General features: G+C 39.7%; 2 protein-coding genes across 3 annotated transcripts in view; one reads left to right on the top strand and one right to left on the bottom strand.

Annotated features, from left to right (window-relative positions):
• LRBA (LPS responsive beige-like anchor protein) overlaps positions 1 to 23902 on the bottom strand; it is a 767265-nt gene that overhangs the window by 737791 nt on the left and 5572 nt on the right. The window lies entirely within an intron of this gene.
• LOC111552993 (40S ribosomal protein S15) lies at positions 835 to 1346 on the top strand. Its single transcript, XM_023227514.1, has one exon. It carries the CDS (start codon positions 859 to 861, stop codon positions 1294 to 1296), a length of 438 nt encoding a protein of 145 aa, XP_023083282.1. The 5' UTR covers positions 835 to 858; the 3' UTR covers positions 1297 to 1346.

Below are 23902 nucleotides of genomic sequence, written 5' to 3'. Positions count from 1 at the left end.
CTGATAATTCTGTTCTAATAACTATGTGATTACATGTAAGATAAAAGGATATCTAAATAAAAACTTGTGCAGATTTTTGCCAGTTAGGCTGTTGATTCACTTTAAAGAAACCAACTGATGACCAGACATGATGGCTCGTGCCTATAACCCCAGCACTTTGGGAGGCTGAAGAGGGAAGATCACTTCAGTTTAGGAATTCAAGACCAGCCTGGGCAAATAGCGAGACCCTGTCTCCACAAAAACGAAAAAGCAAAAGAAACTTGAGCATCAGCAGTGCAGTAAAGTTTAAAAGAGTACAACACAAGAATGGATCACTGCAAATGAATCTACCAACAAGCATTAATCAAACAGCTATTATGTAAAAGATCAAATATAAGACGCACTCATTGATTCACAAAAATATTCATGTTCAGCAGGCAAAATAACAATGAGTACAGTATGCAAAGTACTGTCACTGGCTATAAAAGGATAATGGACACCAGATTTAATCTCTCACCATAAAGTGGAAAACTAAACAAAATACATAAAACAATTCTTTGGACTGTGATCACTGAAAGCACAAAAACAAACAAGGTCTCAACTCAGTGAGACCTTGAGACAATGACACAATTGAGCCGAGACAGCCATCATTCCAATGAGTTGAAGAGACACAGATCAGAGTTCAGGAGGCTGAGATGGCTGGAATTCAAGGAGAAGAGTACCAGAGAAGGTTACCTGAGAAATCGCTCTAGAAATCTTAGCAGTGGTCCCTTTGAGTATTTGGATGAATACTAAACTGCATGGGCGCTAGGTGAGAATCAGAACACCATCAAGAGAAAAACAACTACTGAGAGCTCTCTTTTCTGAGCATCCGGCAAGATGGCAGAGGTAGAGCAGAAGAAGAAGCGGACCTTCCGCAAGTTCACCTACCGCGGCGTGGACCTGGACCAGCTGCTGGACATGTCCTACGAGCAGCTCATGCAACTGTACAGTGCGCGCCAGCGGCGGCGGCTGAACCGGGGCCTGCGGCGGAAGCAGCACTCACTGCTGAAGCGCCTGCGCAAGGCCAAGAAGGAGGCGCCGCCCATGGAGAAGCCAGAAGTGGTGAAGACGCATTTGCGGGACATGATCATCCTGCCAGAGATGGTGGGCAGCATGGTGGGCGTCTACAACGGCAAGACCTTCAACCAGGTGGAGATCAAGCCCGAGATGATTGGCCACTACCTGGGCGAGTTCTCCATCACCTACAAGCCCGTGAAGCACGGCCGGCCCGGCATTGGAGCCACCCACTCCTCCCGCTTCATCCCTCTCAAGTAGTGGCTCAGCTAATAAAGGCGCACCTGGCTCCAGTCAAAAAAAAAAAAAAAGAAAAGAAAAACAACTACTGACATTGCTGTAAGCTGAAAAATTCTACAGGTCACACAGGGCTGAGAGAAGTCTGAATTCTATTCAAAGTGGAAAGATCTCAAACATCCAAGGCTTTGGACTAAGCTTCAGTTGTACAACTAAACAAGGACTAGAATAAAGGCTACACTATATCTACCATTGCAATGTTTAAAAGCAAGCTTTGACTCTGCCTTGAAAGAACTGTACAGCAGATAAATAGAAGGGGTGGCTACAATGCTGACAGAAACCTTGTCTTTCAAGCCAGACAAACTGGGAAAAGGCAGGAGAGGGTGAGAAAGTCATGAAGAGAAGAAAGTTCTCTATGAACCAATACAAGACTCATCCCCGTGCTAAGCATATAACAAACCCAAACCAGAAAAATAAAAGCTTTGAGAATTGAACTCAAATCTCAGACTAGCACCCGAGTGGCATATGCACAGGACAACCCCCCCCCCAAAAAAAAAGCAAGGCAAAGCTTTTGAAAACTGAACTGATATTGAAACCACTACATATAGAAAGCAGGCCAAAACTTGTGGTCTGACCCTAATCAGGTTGATTGCCTGCTAAACAAACAAAATAAATAGCCTTCTCCAACGAATATAACACAGCTCAGAGTTTACCAACATAACTTTCACAAAATCAGGAATACAATCCAGAAATTACTTGACATACAAAAAATCAAAAAATTATGAATTTCAAGAGAAACAACAATAAACAGATAAAAACAAATCTCTATTGATCAGACGTTGGAATTACCACGGAAAGAGTTTAAAGCAATAATATTATAACTACGCTTCAGGAGGTAAAGATAAAGGTAAAGTGGCCGGGCACAGTGGCTCACGCCTGTAATCCCAACACTTTGTGAAGCCAAGGCGGGTAGATCACTTGAGGCCAAGAGTTCGAGACCAGCCTGGCCAACGTGGTGAAACCTCATCTTACTAAAAATACAAAAATTAGCTGGGCGTGGTGGTGCATTGCCTGTAATCCCAGCTACTCGGGAGGCTGAGGCAGGAGGAACCCAGGAGGCAGAGGTTACAGTGAGCTGAGAACGCACCTCTGCACTTCTTGAGCTGAGAACACAAGAGGTGACAGAATGAGACTCTATCTTGAAAAAAAAAAAAAAAAAAGAAGAAGAAAACAAAAAAGAAAAGGTAAAAAAAAAAAATGAAATGAATGGAAAGACAGAATAGAGGTATTCAATGGAGAAAATTGAGAAGCAAAAAATCTATTAAGAAATATTAAGAAGTAAAAAATCTATTAAGCCTAGATGGGCACATTAGCAGACTGGAGATGACAGAAAAAATAATAAATTAATATAAAAAGAAATCACTATAAATTATTTAATCTGAAAAACAAAGAAAGAGGTAAGATTGAAAAAAATGAATCATCTCATGGAAATATGGGACAGTATCCAAAAGTCTAACATACATGTCACTGGAGTTCCAAAAAAGAGAGCAGAGGCCAGGCGCAGTGGCTCATGCCTGTAATCCCAATACTTTGGGAGGCCAAGGTGGGCGGATCACTTGAGGTAAGGAGTTTGAGATCAGACTGGCCAACACAGTGAAACTCCATCTCTATTAAAAATAAAAAATAAAATAAAAAAGTAGCTGGGCGTGGTGGCACACACCTGTAATCCCAGCTACTTGGGAGGCTGAGGCAGGAGAATCATCTAAACCTGGGAGGCAGAGGTAGCAGTGAGCCAAGATTGTGCCACTGCACTCCAGCCTGGGTGACACAGTGATAAAAAGTCTTGGAAAAAAAAGAACAAAAAGGCGAGTAGAAAGAGACTGAGGCAGAAAAATATTTGACTGACTAGACAAATTTGCTGAAATATATAAATTACTTCTAATATAGCCTCACCATAAATTCATACATCATACAAGCTAACAGAAGAGCTGTCCCCCAAACAAACACATTTCACTAATGATACAGAGCTCAAATAGCAAACAAGAAGTAATTCATCCTCTGGATAAATGATTTCCAAAAAGTTGACTATACACTCCTACTGGCAAAAAATTAAGTAGTCAGATCATAGATATATTAATGTAGAAATTATATATGGGTTACTGAATACTAATCTGTTATTTAATCTATTATGTTATATATGTTACTAATTTTTATTAAGTTATTTTTTAAAAGAAATTAGAAGACAGAGAAAGACGGCCAAATACAAGCCTTCACCGGTCATCCCCATGACAGAAAAAACAAATTTAACAACCATGTACATAAAAAAGCACCTTCATAAAAAACAAAAATAAAGTGAGCAATCACAGTACTTGGTTTTAACTTCGTATCACAGAAAGGGGCACTGAAGAAGGTAAGCAAGACAATCTTGAACTGCCCAAGATCACCCCCACCCTATTACCCCAAAAGCAGCTGTGTGTCATGGAGCACCTACGTGCTTGGGAGTGGGAGAGTGCAGTGACTGTGGGACCCTGCATTGAACAGTGCTGCCCTGTCACAGTGGAAAGCAGAAGAAGGCTAAAATTAGCCAATGTCCACCTACAGAGAGAGTATTAAGACCGGCCCTAGCCAGAAAAGAATTGTACATCCCAGTGGTTGGAAACAGTATTGACAAGCCTCACCACCATGGGTTGAAGTTCTTGGGGCCTCCAAATAAACTTGAAGGGCAGTCTAGGCCACAAGGACTGAAATTCCTAGGCAAGTCCTAGTGCTGTGCTGAGTCCACTGGCTCAGAGTTACTCCTCTACAACTCCTGGCAGTGCGGCCTACAACAACAAAAGTGACTCCTTCAATCAGCTTGAGGAGAGGAGAGTGAAAAGCTAAAAGGACTTTGTCTTGCATCTTGGATACTAGCTCAGCCACACAGGAAACCAGGCAGTCATGAGGACCCCATTCCAGGTCTTAGCTCGGGCAACATATCTACACACACACTGGGCCAGAAGGGAACCCGCTGCCTTGAAGGGAATGACCCAATTCTGGCAGGATTCATCATTTGCTGACTAAAGAGCCCTTGAGCCCTGAAGAACCAGAAGCAACATCCAAGTAGTATGCCATGCGCCTTGGGTGAGACTCTGAGACGTGCTGGCTTCAGGAATCACCTCAAACACAGTGATATAAAGCACCAAGAGGGCTCCTGAGATCCCCAATTCTGGGCCTTGGCTCTTGGACAGCATTTCTGGACATGCCCGGGGCCAAAAGAGAGCCTGGTGCCCAAAAGGGTAAGTCCCGGACCTGGCAGCATTCACCACAAGCTAACTGAAGAGTCCTTGGGCCTTAAGTGAACATTGGCAGTAGACTGGCAGTATGCCCCATGGGTCTGTGGTGGTGGTGGCTGGGGGAGATGTTCCTCTACCTATGTAAACAGAAGGGAAGCGTGGGAAAGACTTTGAGCAACATCTTAGCCACAGAATAGAGCACCAGTCAGATTTCTAAGAGTTTTTATTCCACTCCTGGGCTCCTGGATGGCCCCTCTAGACCTGCCAAGGGCCTGAGGAAACACGCTACTCTGAAGGAAAGGACATAAGCCTTATAGGCTTTGCCAACTGCTGATGGTAGAGCCCTAGGGCCTTGAGTGAATACAGACAGTAGCCAGGTAGTGGTCATAGCAGGCCTTGGGTGAGACTCAGTGCTGTGCTGACTTCAGGTCCGACCCAGCACAGTCCCAATGGTGGTGGCCACATAGGTGCTTGTGTCTCCCTACACCCATCTCCAGGTGGTTCAGCACAGAGACAGCAACACACCATTTCTTTGGGACAAAGTAATGGAAGAAAACAAGAGTCTCCACCTGGTAACCAACAGAATTCTTCCAGATCTTATCCAAGATCACCAAGACAGTACCTCTATGAGTCTACAAGAACCAAAGCATTATGGGCTTGGGATGTCCCCTAATCCAGATACAGCTTAGATCAAAACAGCCAGTCCCTTCAAATACCTGGAAAGCCTTTCCAAGACAGACGGGCACAAACAAGCCCCGACTGGGAAGGCTACAATAAAAGTCCAGACAGTGACAAACATCCACAAGCATCAACACCTTCTAGGAAAACATGACCTCACCAAAACACTAGATAAAGAACTAGAGACCATTCCTGGAGAAACAGAGATATGTGACCTTTTAGGTAGAGAATTCAAAATAGCTATTTTGAGGAAAGTCAAAGAAATTGAAGATAACACAAAGAAGGAATTCAGAATTCTATCAGATAAATTTAACAATAAAGATGAAATGTTAAAAAGCAGAAATTTGAGAACTGAAAAATGAAACTGATATATTAAAGAATACATCAGAGTCTCTTAACAGAATTGATCAAACAGAAGAATTAGTAAGCTTGAAGACAGTCTAGGCCGGGCGCGGTGGCTCAAGCCTGTAATCCCAGCACTCTGGGAGGCCGAGACGGGCGGATCACGAGGTCAGGAGATCGAGACCATCCTGGCTAACACGGTGAAACCCTGTCTCAACTAAAAACTACAAAAATCTAGCCGGGCGAGGTGGCGGCGCCTGTAGTCCCAGCTACCCGGGAGGCTGAGGCAGGAGAATGGCGTAAACCCGGGAGGCAGAGCTAGCAGTGAGCTGAGATCCGGCCACTGCACTCCAGCCTGGGCTACACAGCGAGACTCTGTTTCAAAAAAAAAAAAAAAAAAGTCTATTTGAAAATACACACTTAGAGGAGAAAAAAACAAAAAAAAAAAGAATACCAAAGAATGAAGCATGCCTACAAGATCTAGAAAACAGCCTCAAAAGGACAAATCTAAGAGTTACTGTCCTTAAAAAGGAAGTGAGAAAGAGATGGGGGTAGAAAGTCTATTCAAAGGGATAATAACAGAGAACTTTGCAAACCTAGAGAAAGATATCAATACTCAAGTACGAAAGGCATACAGAACACCAAGCAGATTTAACCCAAAGACTACCTCAAGACATTTAATAATCAACCTCCCAAAGATCAAGAATAAGGAAAGGATCCTAAAAGGGGCAGGAGAAAAGAAACAAGTAACATACAATGGAGCTCCAATACATCTGGCAGCAGACGTTGCAGTGGAAACCTTAAAGCCACATGAGAGTGGCATGACTATATTTAAGGTGCAGACAGCATATCCAATGAAAATATCCTTCAAACATAAAGGAGAAATTAAGACTTTCCAAGACAAACAAAAGCTGAGGTGTTTCATCACCAGACCTGTCCTACAAGAAATGCTGAAGGAAGTTAGTTCCTCAATCAAAAAGAAACAGATGTATGTAAGCAACAAGAAAAGAAATCATCTGAAAGTACAAAATTAATTGGCAACAGTAAGTATACAGAAAAATACAATGTTATAACACTATAACGTGGGCTTAAGAGTAATTCTACTCTTAAGTAGAATGACTAAAAGATGAACACAATACAATAAAATATAAACAGAAACAACAAAAAGTTAAAAAGCAGGGAGATAAAGGTAAAGTGTAGAGCTTTTATTAGTTTTCTTTTTGCTTCTTTGTTTGTTTAAGCAATCACTGTTAAACTGTGACCAGTTTAAAATAATAAGTTATAAGATAGTATTTGCAAGCTTCATGGTAACCTCAAATAAGAAAACATACAACCTACTAATATTGAACCAGGAAGAAATCCAAAGTCTAAACAGACCAATAACAAGTAATGAGATTGAAGCCATAATAAAGTGTCTCACAGTAAAGTCCAGGACCTGATGGCTTTACTGCTGGATTCTAACAAACATTTAAAAAACTAATACCAATCCTACTCAAATTATTCTGAAAAACAGAGGAGGGAATACTTCCGAACTCATTCAACATGGCCAGTATTACCCTGATACCAAAACAGACAAAGACACATCAAAAAAAGAAAGTTGTACACCACTATCTCTGATGAATATTCACGTGAAAATCCTCAACAAAATACTATAATAGCAAGCTGAATTAAAACATATAAAAAACATCATTTATCATGACCAAGTGAGATTTATCTTAGGGATGCAAAGATGGTTCAACATATGCAAATCAATCAACGTGATACATCGTATCAACAGAATGAAGGACAAAAACCACAAGATCATTTCAACTCTTGCTGAAAAAGCATTTGACAAAATTCAGTGTCCCGTCATGATTAAAAAAAAAAAAAAACTCAAAAAACTAGGTAGAGAAGAGACATACCTCAACATAACAAAAGCCATAAACGACAGACCCACAGATAGTATCATACTGATAGGGAAAAACTGAAAGCCTTTCCTCTAAGATCTGGAACACAACAAAGATGCCCACTATCACCACTGTTATTAAACATAGTACTGGAAGCCATACCTAGAGCAATCAACAGAAAGAAAGAAAGGGTGGTGGCACTTGCCTATGGTCCCAGCTGTCCGGGGGAGTAGAGGGTTGAGGCAGGAGAATCGCTTGAACCCAGGAGGCGGAGGTTGCAGTGAGCAGAGATCACACCACTGCACTTGGGTGACAGAGTGAAACTCGGATAGGAAAGGAAGGGGAAGGGGAAGGGGAATCCAAATTGGAAAGGAAGAAGTAAAATTGCCCTTGTTTGCATATGATATGATCTTATATTTGGAAAAATCTAAAGAGTCCACCAAAAAACTATTAGAAGTGATTAATGCAGGAAAGTTGTAGAATACAAAATCAACAAACAAAAATCAGTAGCATTTCTATATGCCAACAGCAAACAATCTGAACATGAAATCAAAAAAAGTAATCCCATTTAAAATAGCTACAAATAAATACCTAGGAATTAACCAAAGAATTAAAAGATCTCTGCAATGAAAACAAAATACTGATGAAAGAAAGTGAAGAGGACACCAAATAATGGAAAGCTATTCCATGTTCATGGATTGCAAGAATCAATACTGTTAAAATGTCTATAGTACCCAAAGCAATCTATAGATTCAATGCAACCCCTAAGATTGCAATACTAATGACAATCTTCCCAGAAATTAAAAAAAAAAAAAAAATTAGCTGGGCACAGTGGCTCACACCTGTAATCCCAGCACTTTGTGAGGCCGAGGTGGGCGGATCACAAGGTCAGGAGTTCGAGACCAGCCTGGCCAACATAGTGAACCCTTGTCTCTACTAAAAATACAAAAAATTAGCCGGGTATGCTGGCGTGCACCTGTAGTCCCAGCTACTCTGGAAGCTGAGGCGGGAGAATCGCCTGAACCTGGGAAGTGTAAGTTGCAGTGAGCTGAGATCGCACCATTGCACTCCAGCCTGGGCGACAGAGAGAGATTCCGTCCAAAAAAAAAAAAATTCTAAAATTTACATGGAACCGCAAAAGACCGAGAATAGCCAAAGCCATCCTGAGCAAAAGAACAAAACTGGAAGAATCACACTACCTGACTTCAGTTTATACCACAGAGCTATAGAAACCAAAACAGCATGGTACTAGCACAAAAACAGACACACAGACCAGAGGAACAGAACAGACAACTCAGAAACAAATCCATACACCTACAGTGAACTCAATTTCAACAAAGGTGCCAAGAACATACATTGGGGAAAAGACAGTCTCTTCAATAAATGCTGGGTGCTGGGAAAGCTGGATATCCACATGCGAAAGAATGAAACTAAACTAAACCCCATCTCTCACCATATACAAAAATAAAATCAAAATGGAATAAAGACTTAAATCTAAGACCTCCAGCCAGAAAACCATTAAAAGAAATTATGGGGGAGACTCTCCAGGTCTGGGCAAAGATTTCTTTAGTAATACCCCTCAATTACAGGCAACTAAAGCATACACAGACAAATGGGATCACATCAAGTAACTAAAAAGCTTCTGTACAGCAAAAGAAACAATCAACAAAGTGAAGAAACAACCACAGAAGGGAGAACATATATGCAAACTACCCATCTGACAAGAGATTAAAAACCGGAATATATAAGGAGTTCAAACAACAGTATAGGAAAAAATCTAATATTCTGATTTTAAAATGGGCAAAAGACCTGAATACATATTTCTCAAAAGAAGACATACAAATGGCAAACAGGCATATCAAAGGTATTGTCAACATCATTGATCATCAGAGAAATGCAAATCAAAACTACAATGAGATATCATCTCACCCCAGTTATAACAGCTTATATCCAAAAGACGGTAATAACAAATGCTGACAAAGATGTATAGTAAAGGGAACCCTCATATCCTGGTGGTGGGAATGTAAATTAGTATAAGCACTATGAGAACACTTTGGAGGTTCCTCAAAAAAGTAAAAACAGAGCTACCATATGATCCAGCAATCCCACTGCTAGGTAAAAACCCAAAAGCAAGGAAATCTATATATTGAAGAGATATCTGCATTCCCATGTTTGTTGCAGCACTTCACAATAGCCAACATTTGTAAGCAACCTAAGTCTCCATCAACAGATGAATGGGTAAAGAAAATGTGGTACATATACACATACTATCCAGCCATAAGAAAGAGATTCTGTCATTTGTAAAACATGGATGGCACTGGAGATCATTATGTTAAGTGAAATAAGCCTGGTACAGAAAGACAAGCTTCACATGTTGTCACTTATTTGTGAGAGCTAAAAATTAAACCAATTGAACTCATGGAGATAAAGAGTAGAAGGATGGTTACCAGAGGCTTGAAAGAGTAGTCGGGTTAGGGGAAGTGGAAATGGTTATAAGTTCAGAAAAGTAGTTACAAAAAATGCATAAGAAGTAGTATTTGACAGCACAACAGGGTAACTATAGTAAACTTAATCATACTTTGAAAAATAATCAAAAGAGTGTAACACAAAGGTAAATGCTTGAGGTGATGAGTGCCCCATTTACCCTGATATGATTATTACGCATTGCATGCCTGTATCAAAATATCTCATATACCCCATAAATATATATACACTTACATGACCCATGAAAATTAAAACTTTAAAGAAAAGAAATTGAGGTAAACAGAAAAGTTAAGTTTTTAAAATATTTATACTGATACCAAAAAAAAACTTTTATACTCTCTTCTTTACATTATTGTTGAAGAGAGAGGAATGTGAACAAATAAATACATTTTTTATCTTGGTTTAAACATTTTATGATACAGCAGCGAGAAGATCTAGTCTAAGTTCAGTTTTTATGTCAAAACACAGATTAGAAAAAAGAATACTTCACAATATATGTAAATCCAATTGTAAGATGGGATTCATGGACTTTGTTGAAATTCAGTTATCATTTTCCAGTTTTTCTTACAACTTACCATAAGTTGTTTTGTTTTTAAAATGTAAGTTCAAATTTCACTATGACTCTTTAATAAACATTAATGGATTTTAAAAATTTACTCAAGTTTTTCTAGTGCTTTTTAAAATATAGACACTTTTTTTTATAAGTGTCACACACTGTTCGGCACCAAAGTCACAAAATAATGTAAATTTTCCAAACATCCCGTTTTCATAAGACAAATGTCATTCAAAAAGAAGCAACTTTCTTATTCATAGCTAAAATGTGTTTTATTTATAAAAATACACACTGACCATTACTTAGAAAAGGTAAATAAATTCAGAAGATCTTTCTATAATAGAAAAATGGCTATCTTTAAGTCACAGATTTAAGTACTCTACCGTCACTATAATTACTGAACCTTTGAGTATTACAAAAATGTTACACTTTAAATTAAATAGATTTCAAGATCACGCCTCATCTCATCACAAGATATTTTTTAAAGTCTGTTATTTAAAATAACAGAATCTTTAAACCCATTTACCCAGACACAAGTAAACATACCACCAAAAAAAAAAAAAAAAAAAAAACTACAAGGAAATGCTTAAGAGAGGCTTCTATTATCACCTACTCCAGGCTTCTTCAAGAGGTCATACAAGCTATAAATCTCAACTGACCATCTGGCAGAATGAGGCACACCAAGGTAAAGCTTAGTTTATCTTAATTATTCTATTATCCGTTAGAAAAATGAATATACCAGGCATGGTAACCCACACCTATAATCCCAGCAATTTGTGAAACCAAAGCAAGCGGATTGCTTGAGCTCAGGAGTTCGAGACCAGCCAGTGCAACATGGTGAAACCCTGTCTCAACTAAAAATACAAAATGAGCTGGGTGTGGTGGCACATGCCTGAGGTCCCAACTACTCAGGAGGCTGAAGTAGGAGGACTGCTTGAGCCCAGGAGGTCAAGGCTGCAGTGAGCTGAGATCACACTACTGCACTCCAGCCTAGGCAACAAAGTGAGATGCTGTCTCAAAAAAAAAAAAGAAAAAAGAAAAAAAGAAAATGAATATAAATTCTAGTATTTTTTTCATCTACTTTACCGAATCATCTTAAGCACCCCACTGTGGAGACTACTGTTGCTAGCATATTTTATTGGAATACAAATAAAAAAAAAAATGAGCTGGGTGTAGTGGTACGCTCCTGTAATCCCAGCTACTCAGGGGGCTGAGGCGGGAGAATCGCCTGGACCCAGGAGGCGGAGGTTGCAGTGAGCCGAGATGGCGCCACTGCACTCCAGCCTGGATGACAGAGCAAGACTCCATCTGAAAATAAAAAATAAAATTAAATTAAAAAAAGATAACTAAGTAAACTTTTCTTTGTGACACAGATTCATTCATTAGTCATATCATCATTATTCTTCAGATAATGAAGCACTGTAGTTTTCTTTATTCTGGATCCTCCTTACTGTTACATTTTCAACTGTCAGTACCACTACCATTAAACCAATCTAACGTCTTACCAAGATCTTTCTAGTGTATTATCTCAAATATACTAAAGAAAGAAGACAGCTGGGCGCAGTGGCTCCCACTTATAATCCCAGCACTTTGGGAGGCAGAGGCAGGTGGATCACAAGGTCAAGAGAACAAGACTATCCTGGCCAACATGGTGAAACCCTGTCTCTACTTAAAAAAATATAAAAATTAGCTGGGTGTGGTGGCAGGTGCCTATACTCTCAGCTACTCAGGAGGCTGAGGCAGGAGAATCGCTTGAACCCAGAAGGTGGAGGTTGCAGTGAGCCGAGATCACGCCATTGCACTCCAGTCTGGGCGACAAGAGTGAAACTCTGTCTCGAAAAAGAAAAAAAAAGAAAGACTACACAATCAAGTTTAAAAATTAAATGTTAAAATAACAGAAAGTAGTTTGCAATTAATAAATAAAACGCTTTTTAAAAGTCTAAATGATGGCCAGCCTTCGTGGGTCATGCCTATAATTTCAGCACTTTAGGAGGCCGAGGCAAGTGGATTACCCAAGGTCAGGAGTTCGAGACCAGCCTAGCCAACATGGCGTAACTGTGTCTCTACTAAAAATACAATAATTGGTGCACACCCATAGTCCCAGCTAGTCGGGAGGCTGAGGCAGGACAACTGCTTGAACCTGGGAGGTGGAGGTTGCAGTGAGCTGAGATCATGCCGTTGCACTCCAGCCTGGGCAACAAAGCAAAATACATCTCAAAAAAAAAAATCTAAATAAGAAATCTGTTTCATAGTTTAATAAATAATGCTTTCTCTTTCTTGGCTGTATAAAAAATGATGCATCTTACAATATCATCTTATAGAGTCAATGAAAAATAATAAATGTACAGGCCAAAAAACATCAAGTTTTCTTCATCCAACTAACTAGAAAAATAGAAGACCCACCATGCGCACTAGATTAAGGCTACTTAGAGATGAGAGACAGTAGTAGGATCAATCTGGTCTTCAAGTAATTGGGACTTCAGTTATTAACTGTTCCTTAAGTCTCATTCTATAATAAATGTGCTAAATTATAATTTCAAAAGTACTTACGTATATTGTGAGGAAATCAATATATAGCTATTAAAATATGTAATGTTTTAAATGGGCTTTAAAGGTTCAAAAAATAAAATGCCCCTTGAAAACTAGGTTTAAGGGAACTAAAAACTACTAGATTATTTAATAGGTGGTCATCCAAAATAAAATATGTATAACAGGAGGAAACAATGTAAGGTTACAGTAAATATGGGATTTAAATATAGTAAGACAATTCAACTGTCAGCAAAGTCCCTGTAAAAATATAATGAATGCTAGGGATTATCAGAGATTTTTTAATTTCATTTGTACTTGCCAAAAAAAAAAAAAAAAAAACCACCCATAGAATAAAAAATACCAGTTTATCTTGTAATTTGCATTCTTTACCACCACATTTCCCCTTCTGAAAGGAATTAAAGGAAAATTACTAAGATAGGTCAAGTAACTACAGAGGACAGCAAGTGATCAAAGAAGCCACAGAATGTAGGGCAATGCTTATCAGTATAACCAAGTGAATCAGGAGACTATGAATGCAATGGAACAAATTTAGACATAAATTCACTGAGTTAGGAAAACCATCTGAAAACCTACACTGTGATCTATGGATTCACACAAATAGGTGCAGAACTGGAAAGTGGTAGAAGAAAACCATATACCAAATGATTGCTTAGGTCTCATTATTTTTCCACTTTAAAACTTTCTGATCACCTGAGCCCAAGAGGTCAAGGCTGCAGTGAGCAGTGACTGTGCCACTGTACTCCAGCCTGGACAACAGAGCAAGACCCTGTCTCAAAGAAAAAAAGAAAAAGAAAACAAAAAACAACATTATAAAACTCAAATATTTCTACCACAAAATTAAATAAGAGAATAGAAAAGTGAAGTTTTTAGCCAGGTGCAGTGGCTCACAACTGTAGTCCCAGCATTTGGGAGGCTGAGGCAGGCGAATTACTTGAGGCCAGAAGTTTGAGACTGGCCTGGGCAACATGGCAAAACTCCATCTCTACAAAAAATTAAAAATCAGCCAAGTGTCATGGAGCATGCCTGTAGTCCCAGCTACTCAGGAAGCTGAGGCAGAAGGAATGCTTGACCCCAGGAGGTCGAGGCTACAGTGAGCTGTGTTCATGCCACTGCACGCCAGCCTGGGTGAGAAAGCAAGCACTTTTTTTCTTTTTTTTCAAGATGTAGTCTCACTCTGTCACCCAGGCTGGAATGCAGTGGCACAATTTCAGCTCACACAACCTCTGCCTCCGGGTTCAAGTGATTCTCCTGCCTCAGCCTCCTGAGTTGCTGGGATTACAGGTGCCCGTCACTGTACCCGGATAATTTTTTGTATTTTTTAGTAGAGACAGGGTTTTGTCATGTTGGCCAGGCTGGTCTCAAACTCCTGTCCTCAGGTGATCCACCCACCTCGGCCTCCCAAACTGCTGGGATTACAGGTGTGAGTCACTACACCAGGCCGGTAAGTAGTCCATCTTAAAAAAAAAAAAAAAAAAAAAAACCAAAGTGGCTTATAGGGTAAGAATTAGAGACTAGTTATCATCTGAACTCTCAAGATACTTACCTGTAAAAGAAGAGTTGTATGGTCATCCTCATCTTTCTACCAGAAATACTTCTGGGATATTTTTATTCACGTATGCATTCATTTATTCATTTATTTAACAAATATTTATTCAGTTCCTATTATGCAAGGCTGTTTCCAACCTCTGAAGGCACTTAACTCAAGCCACAAGCCCAATTTCCTCTACTGCCCACCCCCAACTCCAACAGTTCAAGGACAGTTAGTTCAAATCTTTCTGAATCAGAAGATAAGGGTAGTAAACCATAAAGAACAACACTACGGCCTGCCAATAAAACTAGCTAATTCCATTTAACCTGTTAAAATCCAATCAGAGAGAAAAATAAACCAAACATAAGAAAATTTTTGCAATCTAAACAACTTTAGGATTTGATAGCATATCTAATATTCCAAAATAAATATATACAATTTCTTAACTGACATGCCAACTGCCAACAAAAGATTTAAAAGGTAATCTGCTACAAGTCTTCATTCTTAACACTACCCTTTCTTCATATGCTAACATGCACATTTTCTTCTTTACTGTGCCTTGACTTTCCAAATAAATTTATGTGTGTGTGTCTGTAACAGAGTGAGAGACAGACAAACAGAGACACACTGGGTTTTCTTTTAATGTATTCACACCTTAAGGAAGAAGAAAGGCTGAGGTAGCAAAGGAAAGGGAAAAAGTAAATGGGATTATAAAAGTGATGGCTTAAGAAAACACAAATCACAAAACTGTTCTTCCTAGCAGCAATTCTCTAACACTCAAGTTTGTCTTTCTAGCTATCTAACTCTTAAGAAAGTAATTAAGCATTTTTAAGTAAGTCTTAAAAAGCGTGATGGCTCATGTCTGTAATCCCAGTACTTTGGAAGGCTGAGGTGGGTGGATCACCTGAGATCCGGAGTTCAAGACCAGACTGGCCAACATGGTGAAACCCCGCATCTACTAAAAATACAAAAAATTAGCCAGGCATAGTGGCAGGTGCCTGTAATTCCAGCTACTAATAGGCTGAAGCAGGAGAATCACTTGAACCTGGGGGTGGAGGTTGCAGTGAGCCAAGATCACATCACTGCATCCAGCCTGGGTGACAGAGCTAGACTCTATAGACTCCATCTAAAAAAAAAAAAAGCTTATGTTTTAAAATAAAAAATAAAACAAATGCTCATGTTCCCTTCTAAAATAAGACCTATGAGAAAAGGTCCACCATGGAACTAATAAAATCAAAATAACTATTTTATGTTAGTTCAGTCTATGTAAATTGTACTGTAAAGTTTTTGTATTTAGCATTTTAGCCAAGATAAAAATTTAACAAATACAGGCTGAAATCCAGAATTGCACATTTTTAATGGTCATATTTTTATATCCTGTTGTTAGGAGGAAAAAATAAAATACCTAAGAATGATAGTTTAAAATCCAAATGATTCTTTACTATCTTACTACTCTAATCTTAAATCTACATTAAATTTTTCCCAGTATATTTAATATATATAACTGAAACATTTTAAATATATAAAAGTGCTTTTTTTTTTTTTTTTTTTTGGTAGAGATGAGGGTCTCACTTTGTTGACCAGGCTGGTCTTGAACTCCTGAAAACCACATTTTTTACAGTCACATAGGCAAATCCACCTAAATTATTTACAATGTAGAACTGAAAATAATCTATTAAGAGTGCTTTCGGGTCATCAGAATCTTAAAATTATACATTAAAACAGCAGTCCCCAACCTTTATGGCACTAGGGACCAGTTTCATAGAAGACAATTTTTCCACAGAATGGGAGTCAGAGATGGGTGGATGGTTTCAAGATGAAACTGTTCCACCTCAGCGGGAGATGAGCAGCAGGCAAGCGAGCATTACCACCTGAGCTCCACCTCCTGTCAGATCAGTGGTGGCATTAGATCCTCAAAGGAGCACAAAGGAGGGATCTAGGTTGCGCGCTCCTTATGAGAATATGTACATAGACCTGAGGTACTATAGACTTGGTCAACTTTTGGCCTCCTTCTTAACCATCATAGGATGCTAAAACATGGTCTGAAATAGAATGTAGACAAATCTGACAAAATCTGTCAATCTGGTAAGATGGTTAAAATAAAGGGAAGGAAGTAGACTGCTATCCCAACTGTTTCCAAACCAATCACTGAAATCTCCAATATATAAACCAAAGCCATCATGCTAATTTTTATCATTCCATAAAGGGTAGCAAACGTACCATAAAAACAAAACAGAGATCTACTCATGTTGAGGTGACTGAAAACAAAGATTTTTACAGGCCTTTTTACTTGACGTAGGATGCCAAGGAAGCTTCTAACTGCAGAACAGAATACAGATCCCAAGGAAAAGCAGCAGCCCAAAGGGCAAGGAACTAAGGGGTAAAGCAGTAAAGAAAATGATACTTGTATGATAGGTGAAAGGAGAGAAAGGGAATCTGGAAATTTCCACCTTCTGCTAAAGAACAACAACAACAACAAAAAATCATAGGATATTCCATTTGACCAACAATATACCCTGTGGGGCCAGGGAGTAGAGAAGCTAGCTGAAAACAGGCTCATTAGAGTCAAAATTTGACATGTCTCAGGCAAAATCATTCTTAAAATTTTGTTCCATATCATGTCTTCAGAATTTACATAAGAAAGGTTTTCCTCATCCATAACCAACTAATTGGCATTTCCAGCTAGAAATAAGAACTTAAATTACATAGTGGTCCCAATGGAATGTAACAGCCTTTGATTTGCAATTAAGAATATTTTACTCCTACTCCAGTAATGACAAGAGCAAAACAAAAATACATCGAGTCTTTCTCAAAGCCAATACAATAAGTATAGAAGAAATTGTGCTAATGCCTTAAAGGTTACTGAAAAGGTACTTAGAGAAGTATGCATATAAATATCTACCAGAAAGGATAAAAATGCCAATCAGCAAGTTCATTCAGGCCAGGTGTGGTGGCTCACCTATAATCCCAGCACGTTGGGAGACCAAGGTGGGCAGATCATTTAGGTCAGTCAGGAGCTCGAGAACAGCTGGGCCAACATGGCAAAACCCCATCTCTACTAAAAATACAAAAATTAGCCAGGTGTGGTGGTAGGCACCTGTAATCCCAGCTACTCAGCAGGCTGAGGCAGGAGAATCGTTTGACCCTGGGAGACAGAGGTGGCAGTGAGCTGAGATCGCACCACTGCACTCCGGCCTGGGCGACAAAGTGAGTCTCTGTATCCCCCCCCAAAAAAAAAAAAAAAACCGGCCAGGTGAAAAAACAGGCCAGGTGCGGTGGCTCACACCTGTTATCCCAGCACTTTGAGAGGCCGAGGCAGGCAGATCACCTGAGGTCAGGAGCTGGCGATCAGCTTGGACAACATGGGGAAACCCCGCCTCTACTAAAAATACAAAAAATAGCCGGGCATCCCGGAGAGCGCCTATAATACCAGCTACCCAGGAGGCTGAGGCAGGAGAATTGCTTGAACCCAGACGCGGAGGTTGCAGTGAGCGGAGATCACATAGCTTCACTCCAGCCTGGGTGACAGGGTGAGACTCCGTCTCAAAAAAAAAAAAAGTTCATTTACCTTATTGAAAACTCTTCCTATAACATCAAACCCAAATCAGCATCCATCATCGTAGATTATTAGACTTCTATCTCAAATACACAAGAAAAAAATAATAAAGTCAACCCCTACGTATAAACCCATGGTGACCTCAGGCAATTTTAAATCCAAAATTATTTGAAGGGATAAAGAGTCAAATTGCCAGCGCCCACAGAACAGTACAGGACACACTGGATCCCATTATTGAGCATGGTACTACTACATTCAACACACCATGGATATTATTTCATCAATTTCATATAAACTTTGGCAGCAGACTTTAAGTTCCTGGAAAATTGTTCCCCAAAGTTTTGTAACCTTAATTAAAGTATAATAATTCCAAGAAACAAATCACAGAGAGGCAAAGAAAACAAACATATAGAGGCCATGATGTCATTAGTTAAAATGACATATGAAAAAATGCAAGAATGTTGATAATGATTAAAGCTAGTTGATGAGTTCATAGGTGTTCTTTTATGCTTTCCTGCATGTCTAAAATTTTCTATGAAAAACCGAATATCAATTTTTTTTTTGAGACGCAGTCTCACTCTGTCGCCAAGCTGAAATGCAGTGGCGCGATCTCAGCTCAGTGCAATCTCTGCCTCCGTGTTCAAGCTATTATCTTGCCTCAGCCTCCCAAGTAGCTGGGACTACAGCCGCGCAACACCACCCCCAACTAATTTGTGTATTTTTAGTAGAGACGGGGTTTTCCCATGTTGTCCAGCATGGTCTCGATCTCTTGACCTTGTGATCCACCCACCTTGGCCTCCCAAAGTGCTGGGATTACTGGCGTGAGCCACCATGCCCAGCCATCAAATTTTATCAACAGTATATCAAACTCACCAAAATGAGTTTTTATTGGCTATTTATAAATTGTGGGGAGAGGGGGACACGGTAATTAGCATTAACTAAGTGCCTATAAAGTGTTTGTTTTGTTTTTGTTTTTGACAGAGTCTCGCTCTGTCACCCAGGCTGGAGTACAATGGCACAATCTCTGATCACTGGAACCTCTGCCTCCGAGGTTCAAGCAATTCTCCTGCCTCAGTCTCCCAAGTAGCTAGGACTACAGGCAAGCACCACCATGCCCGCCTCACTAATTTTTGTATTGTTAGTAGAGATGGGGTTTCACCATGTTGGCCAGGCTGGTCTCAAACTCCTGACCTCAAGTGATCTGCCCTCCACAGCCTCCCAAAGAGCCGAAATTACAGGTGCGAGCCACAGCCCCCAAGTAGGTGTTGCATATATATAAGAACTCTATGGCCAGGCATGGTGGCTCACACCTGTAATTCCAGCACTTTGGGAAGCCAAGGCGGGCAGATCACAAGGTCACATGTTCCAGACTAGCCTGGCCAATATGGTGAAACCCCGACTCTACTAAAAATTAAAAAAGTAGCTGGGCATGATGGCACACGCCTGTAGTGCCAGCTACTCGGGAGGCTGAGGTGAAAGAATTGCTTGAACCCGGAAGGCAGAGGTTGCAGTGAGCCGAGATCGTGCCACTGCACTCTCCAGCCTGGGCAACAGAGCAAGACTCCATCTCCAAAAAAAGAGCTCTATGAGATGGAATCAGCCCAATTTTACATAAAAGAAAATTAAAAATCAAGAGAGTAAATTTAATCTTCCTCAAGATCATATAGAAGCTGAACTGAGACCCACAGCCAAAGAAAGAAAAAAGCAAATATAAAAGGAAGACAATGACTGGCAAAGGGGAAAAAAAACCTTTTTGGCACTAATATACAAAAGAAAAAATTAGAGAAATAAGCCAGGCATGCATGGTGGCTCATGCCTGTAATCACAGAACTTTGGAAGGCTAAGGTGGGATGATGGCTTAAAGCCAGAAGTTCCAGACGAGCCTGGGCAACATAGCAAGACCCCCATCTCTATGAAAAAAAAATTTTTTTAATTAGAATTTAATTTTTTTTTAATTGGAGAAATACAATTTCCAGAAAATATCACAAAGTAAAAGATTCTTATACAAGTATGCACTATCAAATATTGAAGCAAAAAAAAAAGAAAAGATAGAACTGTATTTAAAACCTACACTGTAAGGGTGGAAATCTTGGGGACTGGAATCCAGAGGAGAAATCCCATTTCAGCTATGATGTTAACTAGTTGTGTGTGTGAGTATGTGTATGTATATATTTACATATATATATATAAATTCACACATACACATCCATATCAAAACTTCCTAAACTTGAATTTAACATATAATTTAGAATAAATTTCCTACTACCAAAATAGTATCCTTCTCCTTGTTACTCTTCATCTCTTATATCCTGCTTTATTTTCATAGCATTAACTCCATCAGATTTTTTTTTTATTGCATGTTTTTTTATATTAGAATACACGCTCCATAAGAGTAGGGACTTTTTTGTTTACTGTTTCATTGCCAGGGCCTTGGGGCCTAAAATATACCTGGCATGTAGTAGGTGCTTAATAAATACATGTTAGATGAATGACTGTGCTAAGTGCTTTAGATTCCCTCTTTTAATTTTCACAGTAACTCTTGCGGAGCAGGTGATTTTATCATCTCCATTTTAAAGGTGAGGAATATTAGATTTGTAGAGTTAATTACCCCAGTCAAGGTCACAAAAGATGTTGCACCTCAGGCAGCCTCAGAGCACCCCGTTCTCCTAAACACTGTACTTTGGTAGTGGTAGTGGTGGTGATGGTGATGGTGGTGGCGTTGGTTCTTCAGCAGGTTGGTGTAATACCCTAGTATTGTTTAGCTATGCTTTAGTGTCATATTGTTTCTTTGGGGCAATACATTCTAAATCTCACATACTTGATTTTTTAAAATTATTATTATTTTTTTTGAGACAGAGTCTTGCTCTGTTGCCCAGGCTGGAGTGCAGTGGCATGATCTCGGCTCACTGCAACCTCTGCCTCCCAGGTTCAGGCGATTCTCCTGCCTTAGCCTACTGAGTAGCTGGGATTACAGGTGCCTGCCACCACGCCAGGCTAATTTTTGTATTTTTAGTAGAGATGGGTGATATGGTTTTGCTGTGTCCACACCCAAATCTCATCTTGAATTGTACTCCCATAATTCCCATGTGTTGTGGGAGGGACCCCGTGGGAGATACTTTGAATCATGGGGGTGGTTTCCCCCATACTGTTCTTGTGGTAGCGAATAAACTTCACGAGATCTGATGGTTTTATCAGGGTTTCTGTTTTTGCATCTTCCTCATTTTCTCTTGCCACCACCATGTAAGGAGTGCCTTTTGCTTCCTACCATGATTCTGAGGCCTCCCCAGCCATGTGGAACTGTAAGTCAAATTAAACTTCTTTTTCTTCCTAGTCTTGGGTATGTCTTTATCAACAGCATGAAAATGGACTAATACAATGGGGTTTTATCATGTTGGTCAGGCTGGTCTTGAACTCCTGACCTCAGGTGATTCACCTGCCTTTGTCTCCCAAAGTGCTAGGGTTACAACTGGTCTTGAACTCCTGGGCTCAAATGATCTTCCTGCCTCTGCCTCCCAAAGTCCTGGGATTACATGCATGAGCCACCGTGCCTGGTCACTACTGATTATTTTTAAGTTTCCTCTGAGATAGTAAAATTCTGGGATGTTATTCACATAGGTTTTGAAATCCAAATGTACACTACTGGCATGAACAGCAAACCCCAGAGTGACAAATTTAAAACACCAAAAAAAAAGAATTTCAGGTATAATATACCCCCTAAGGCTCCAGGCAAACTTAATCCATATGTTCTGGTAATAAACATTTCCTAAGCATATACTATGTGTCAAGTATGCTTTCTAGGGGCTAGGGATGCAATAAGCAAAACAGACAAAAATCTCTACTCTTATGAAACATAAACAGTAGTCCCTCTTGATCTACACGGTATACATTGCAAGACCCCTAGTAGATACCTGAAACCACAGATAATACCAAACCCTATATACACTATGTTTTTTTGAATACACACATACTTATGATAAAGTTTAATTTATAAATTAGGCACAATAAGAGATTAACAACAATAACTAGTAATAAAATAGTACAGTTAGAACAATACACACAGTTCCCAACTTTTGAAAGTTTGACTTACAATTTTTCAACTTTATGATGGTGTGAAAGCAATAAGCATTCAGCACAAACCTCAATTTAACAATGGAGTTACATCCCAATAAACTCATTTTAAGTTAAAAAGTCAAAACTATCATAAATCAACAAGTATTTTCAACTTACAATATTTTCAGCTTAACAATAGATGTAAGTGCATCAAGTCAAGGAGCATCTGTATAATTCACAATTACATGGATAGAAGGTTTGTACATACTGCAAACCTTATCAACCTCAGCATATGATTTTTTTTTTCCTTGTAAGTCAAGAACTTCCATCTATTCACTTAAAAAAAGTGCTTTACAATGTCTCTGTGTCATATCCAAATTGCCAACATCACTACTCTTGTCCCAGACATTACTATGTAAAATAAGGGTTACTTAAACACTGCAATACCATGACAGTCAATCTGACAGTGGAGAGGGCTACTAAGTGACTAAATAATAGGTAGCATACACATAGAGCATGGATACGCTGGACAAAGGGATGATTTGCATCCTAGGCAGGATGGAGCAGAATGCTTGAGATTTCATCACACTACTCAGAGCTGAACACAATTTAAAACTTATGAACTGTCAGGGACTTCATGATGGCTGACTAGAGGCATCTCCTACTTGCCTCCTTCACTAGGAATAACCAAAATAGTGAGTGATCACACTTGGAATAGATAATCCAAGAAAGAACACTGGAATTCAATAGAAAAATGACAAGAAACACCTAAAGCAAGGAAGGGGAGGAAAGCAAGACAGCCTGCTCGGCTGGGAGTCGAGAGGTGATCCTCACTGTGGGGAAAGAGTAAGTGAGAGACTCCCTGTGGTCCCCATTCCCACTGTGGACTCCTGCAATTCTAGCCATTGGGGAGCCCCTAGGACCTCATGGGCTCTGAAACTAACATAGGGATCTGTCTGGAAATGGCACAACAGCATTACTCCACTGAGGAAAATTGCACTGGGTCCCATAATCCCCCTAAGTCTTAAGCAGCTACAAAAAGGCACCAATTTGACAACCCAGCCCACAACAGACTGAGCACTGTCCTGGGGCCCAGTAGCTGGTGCATAGGCAGAAGAAAGAAACAGGCTGCCACCACCAGGACTGAGGCACAAGCTGGGCATGTGTCCCCCACTGCTGACCCCCAGTAGCAGCAGCACAGCACAGCCACTGATGCCCCTCACCCAATCATTCCAGGGCCTGGGAACCACCCTGTCCCTGCTTACCACAGTAGGTGTCTGCACATATCATTGGGGGGCCTGATGACACGCCAGCCCAGCTTCACCAGGTGGACATTTTTGTTTCAACCATATAAAAACTTTTAAAATATTTTCAAGAATATGTGTGTGAAAAAGGATGCTTTATAAAAAGTTAATATAACAGATTGACTCAACTAGGTCAGTATGGGAAATAGTTTATTTTTCTATTAATTTACAAACAGGAAAAAATATCTGATTTTCCAGTTCCCAAATGATTTCTCAGTTTAAAATAAATCAATTCAAAGGTCAATAAAACTGTATGCTTGCAGGAAGCTAAATTATCAAGTCTGTCACTTCTAGGAAACTATAGTGTTAAAATTTCACCAATTCACCCAAATTTATTTTAATTATCATTAACATTGATATATAACCAACAATATCTACTCATGACAGCTAGTAAAATCCCAGCTTGCTTTTTTACAAAAATTGATAA

The sequence above is a fragment of the Piliocolobus tephrosceles genome, chromosome 3 (genome assembly GCF_002776525.5).
Source record: "Piliocolobus tephrosceles isolate RC106 chromosome 3, ASM277652v3, whole genome shotgun sequence".
Classification (NCBI taxonomy): Eukaryota; Metazoa; Chordata; class Mammalia; order Primates; family Cercopithecidae; genus Piliocolobus; species Piliocolobus tephrosceles.
This window is presented reverse-complemented; position numbering and strand designations above follow the sequence as displayed.

Bases quoted from the DNA above. Each gene is read 5' to 3' on its own strand.
- LOC111552993 (XM_023227514.1), top strand. From the start codon at position 859: ATGGCAGAGGTAGAGCAGAAGAAGAAGCGGACCTTCCGCAAGTTCACC.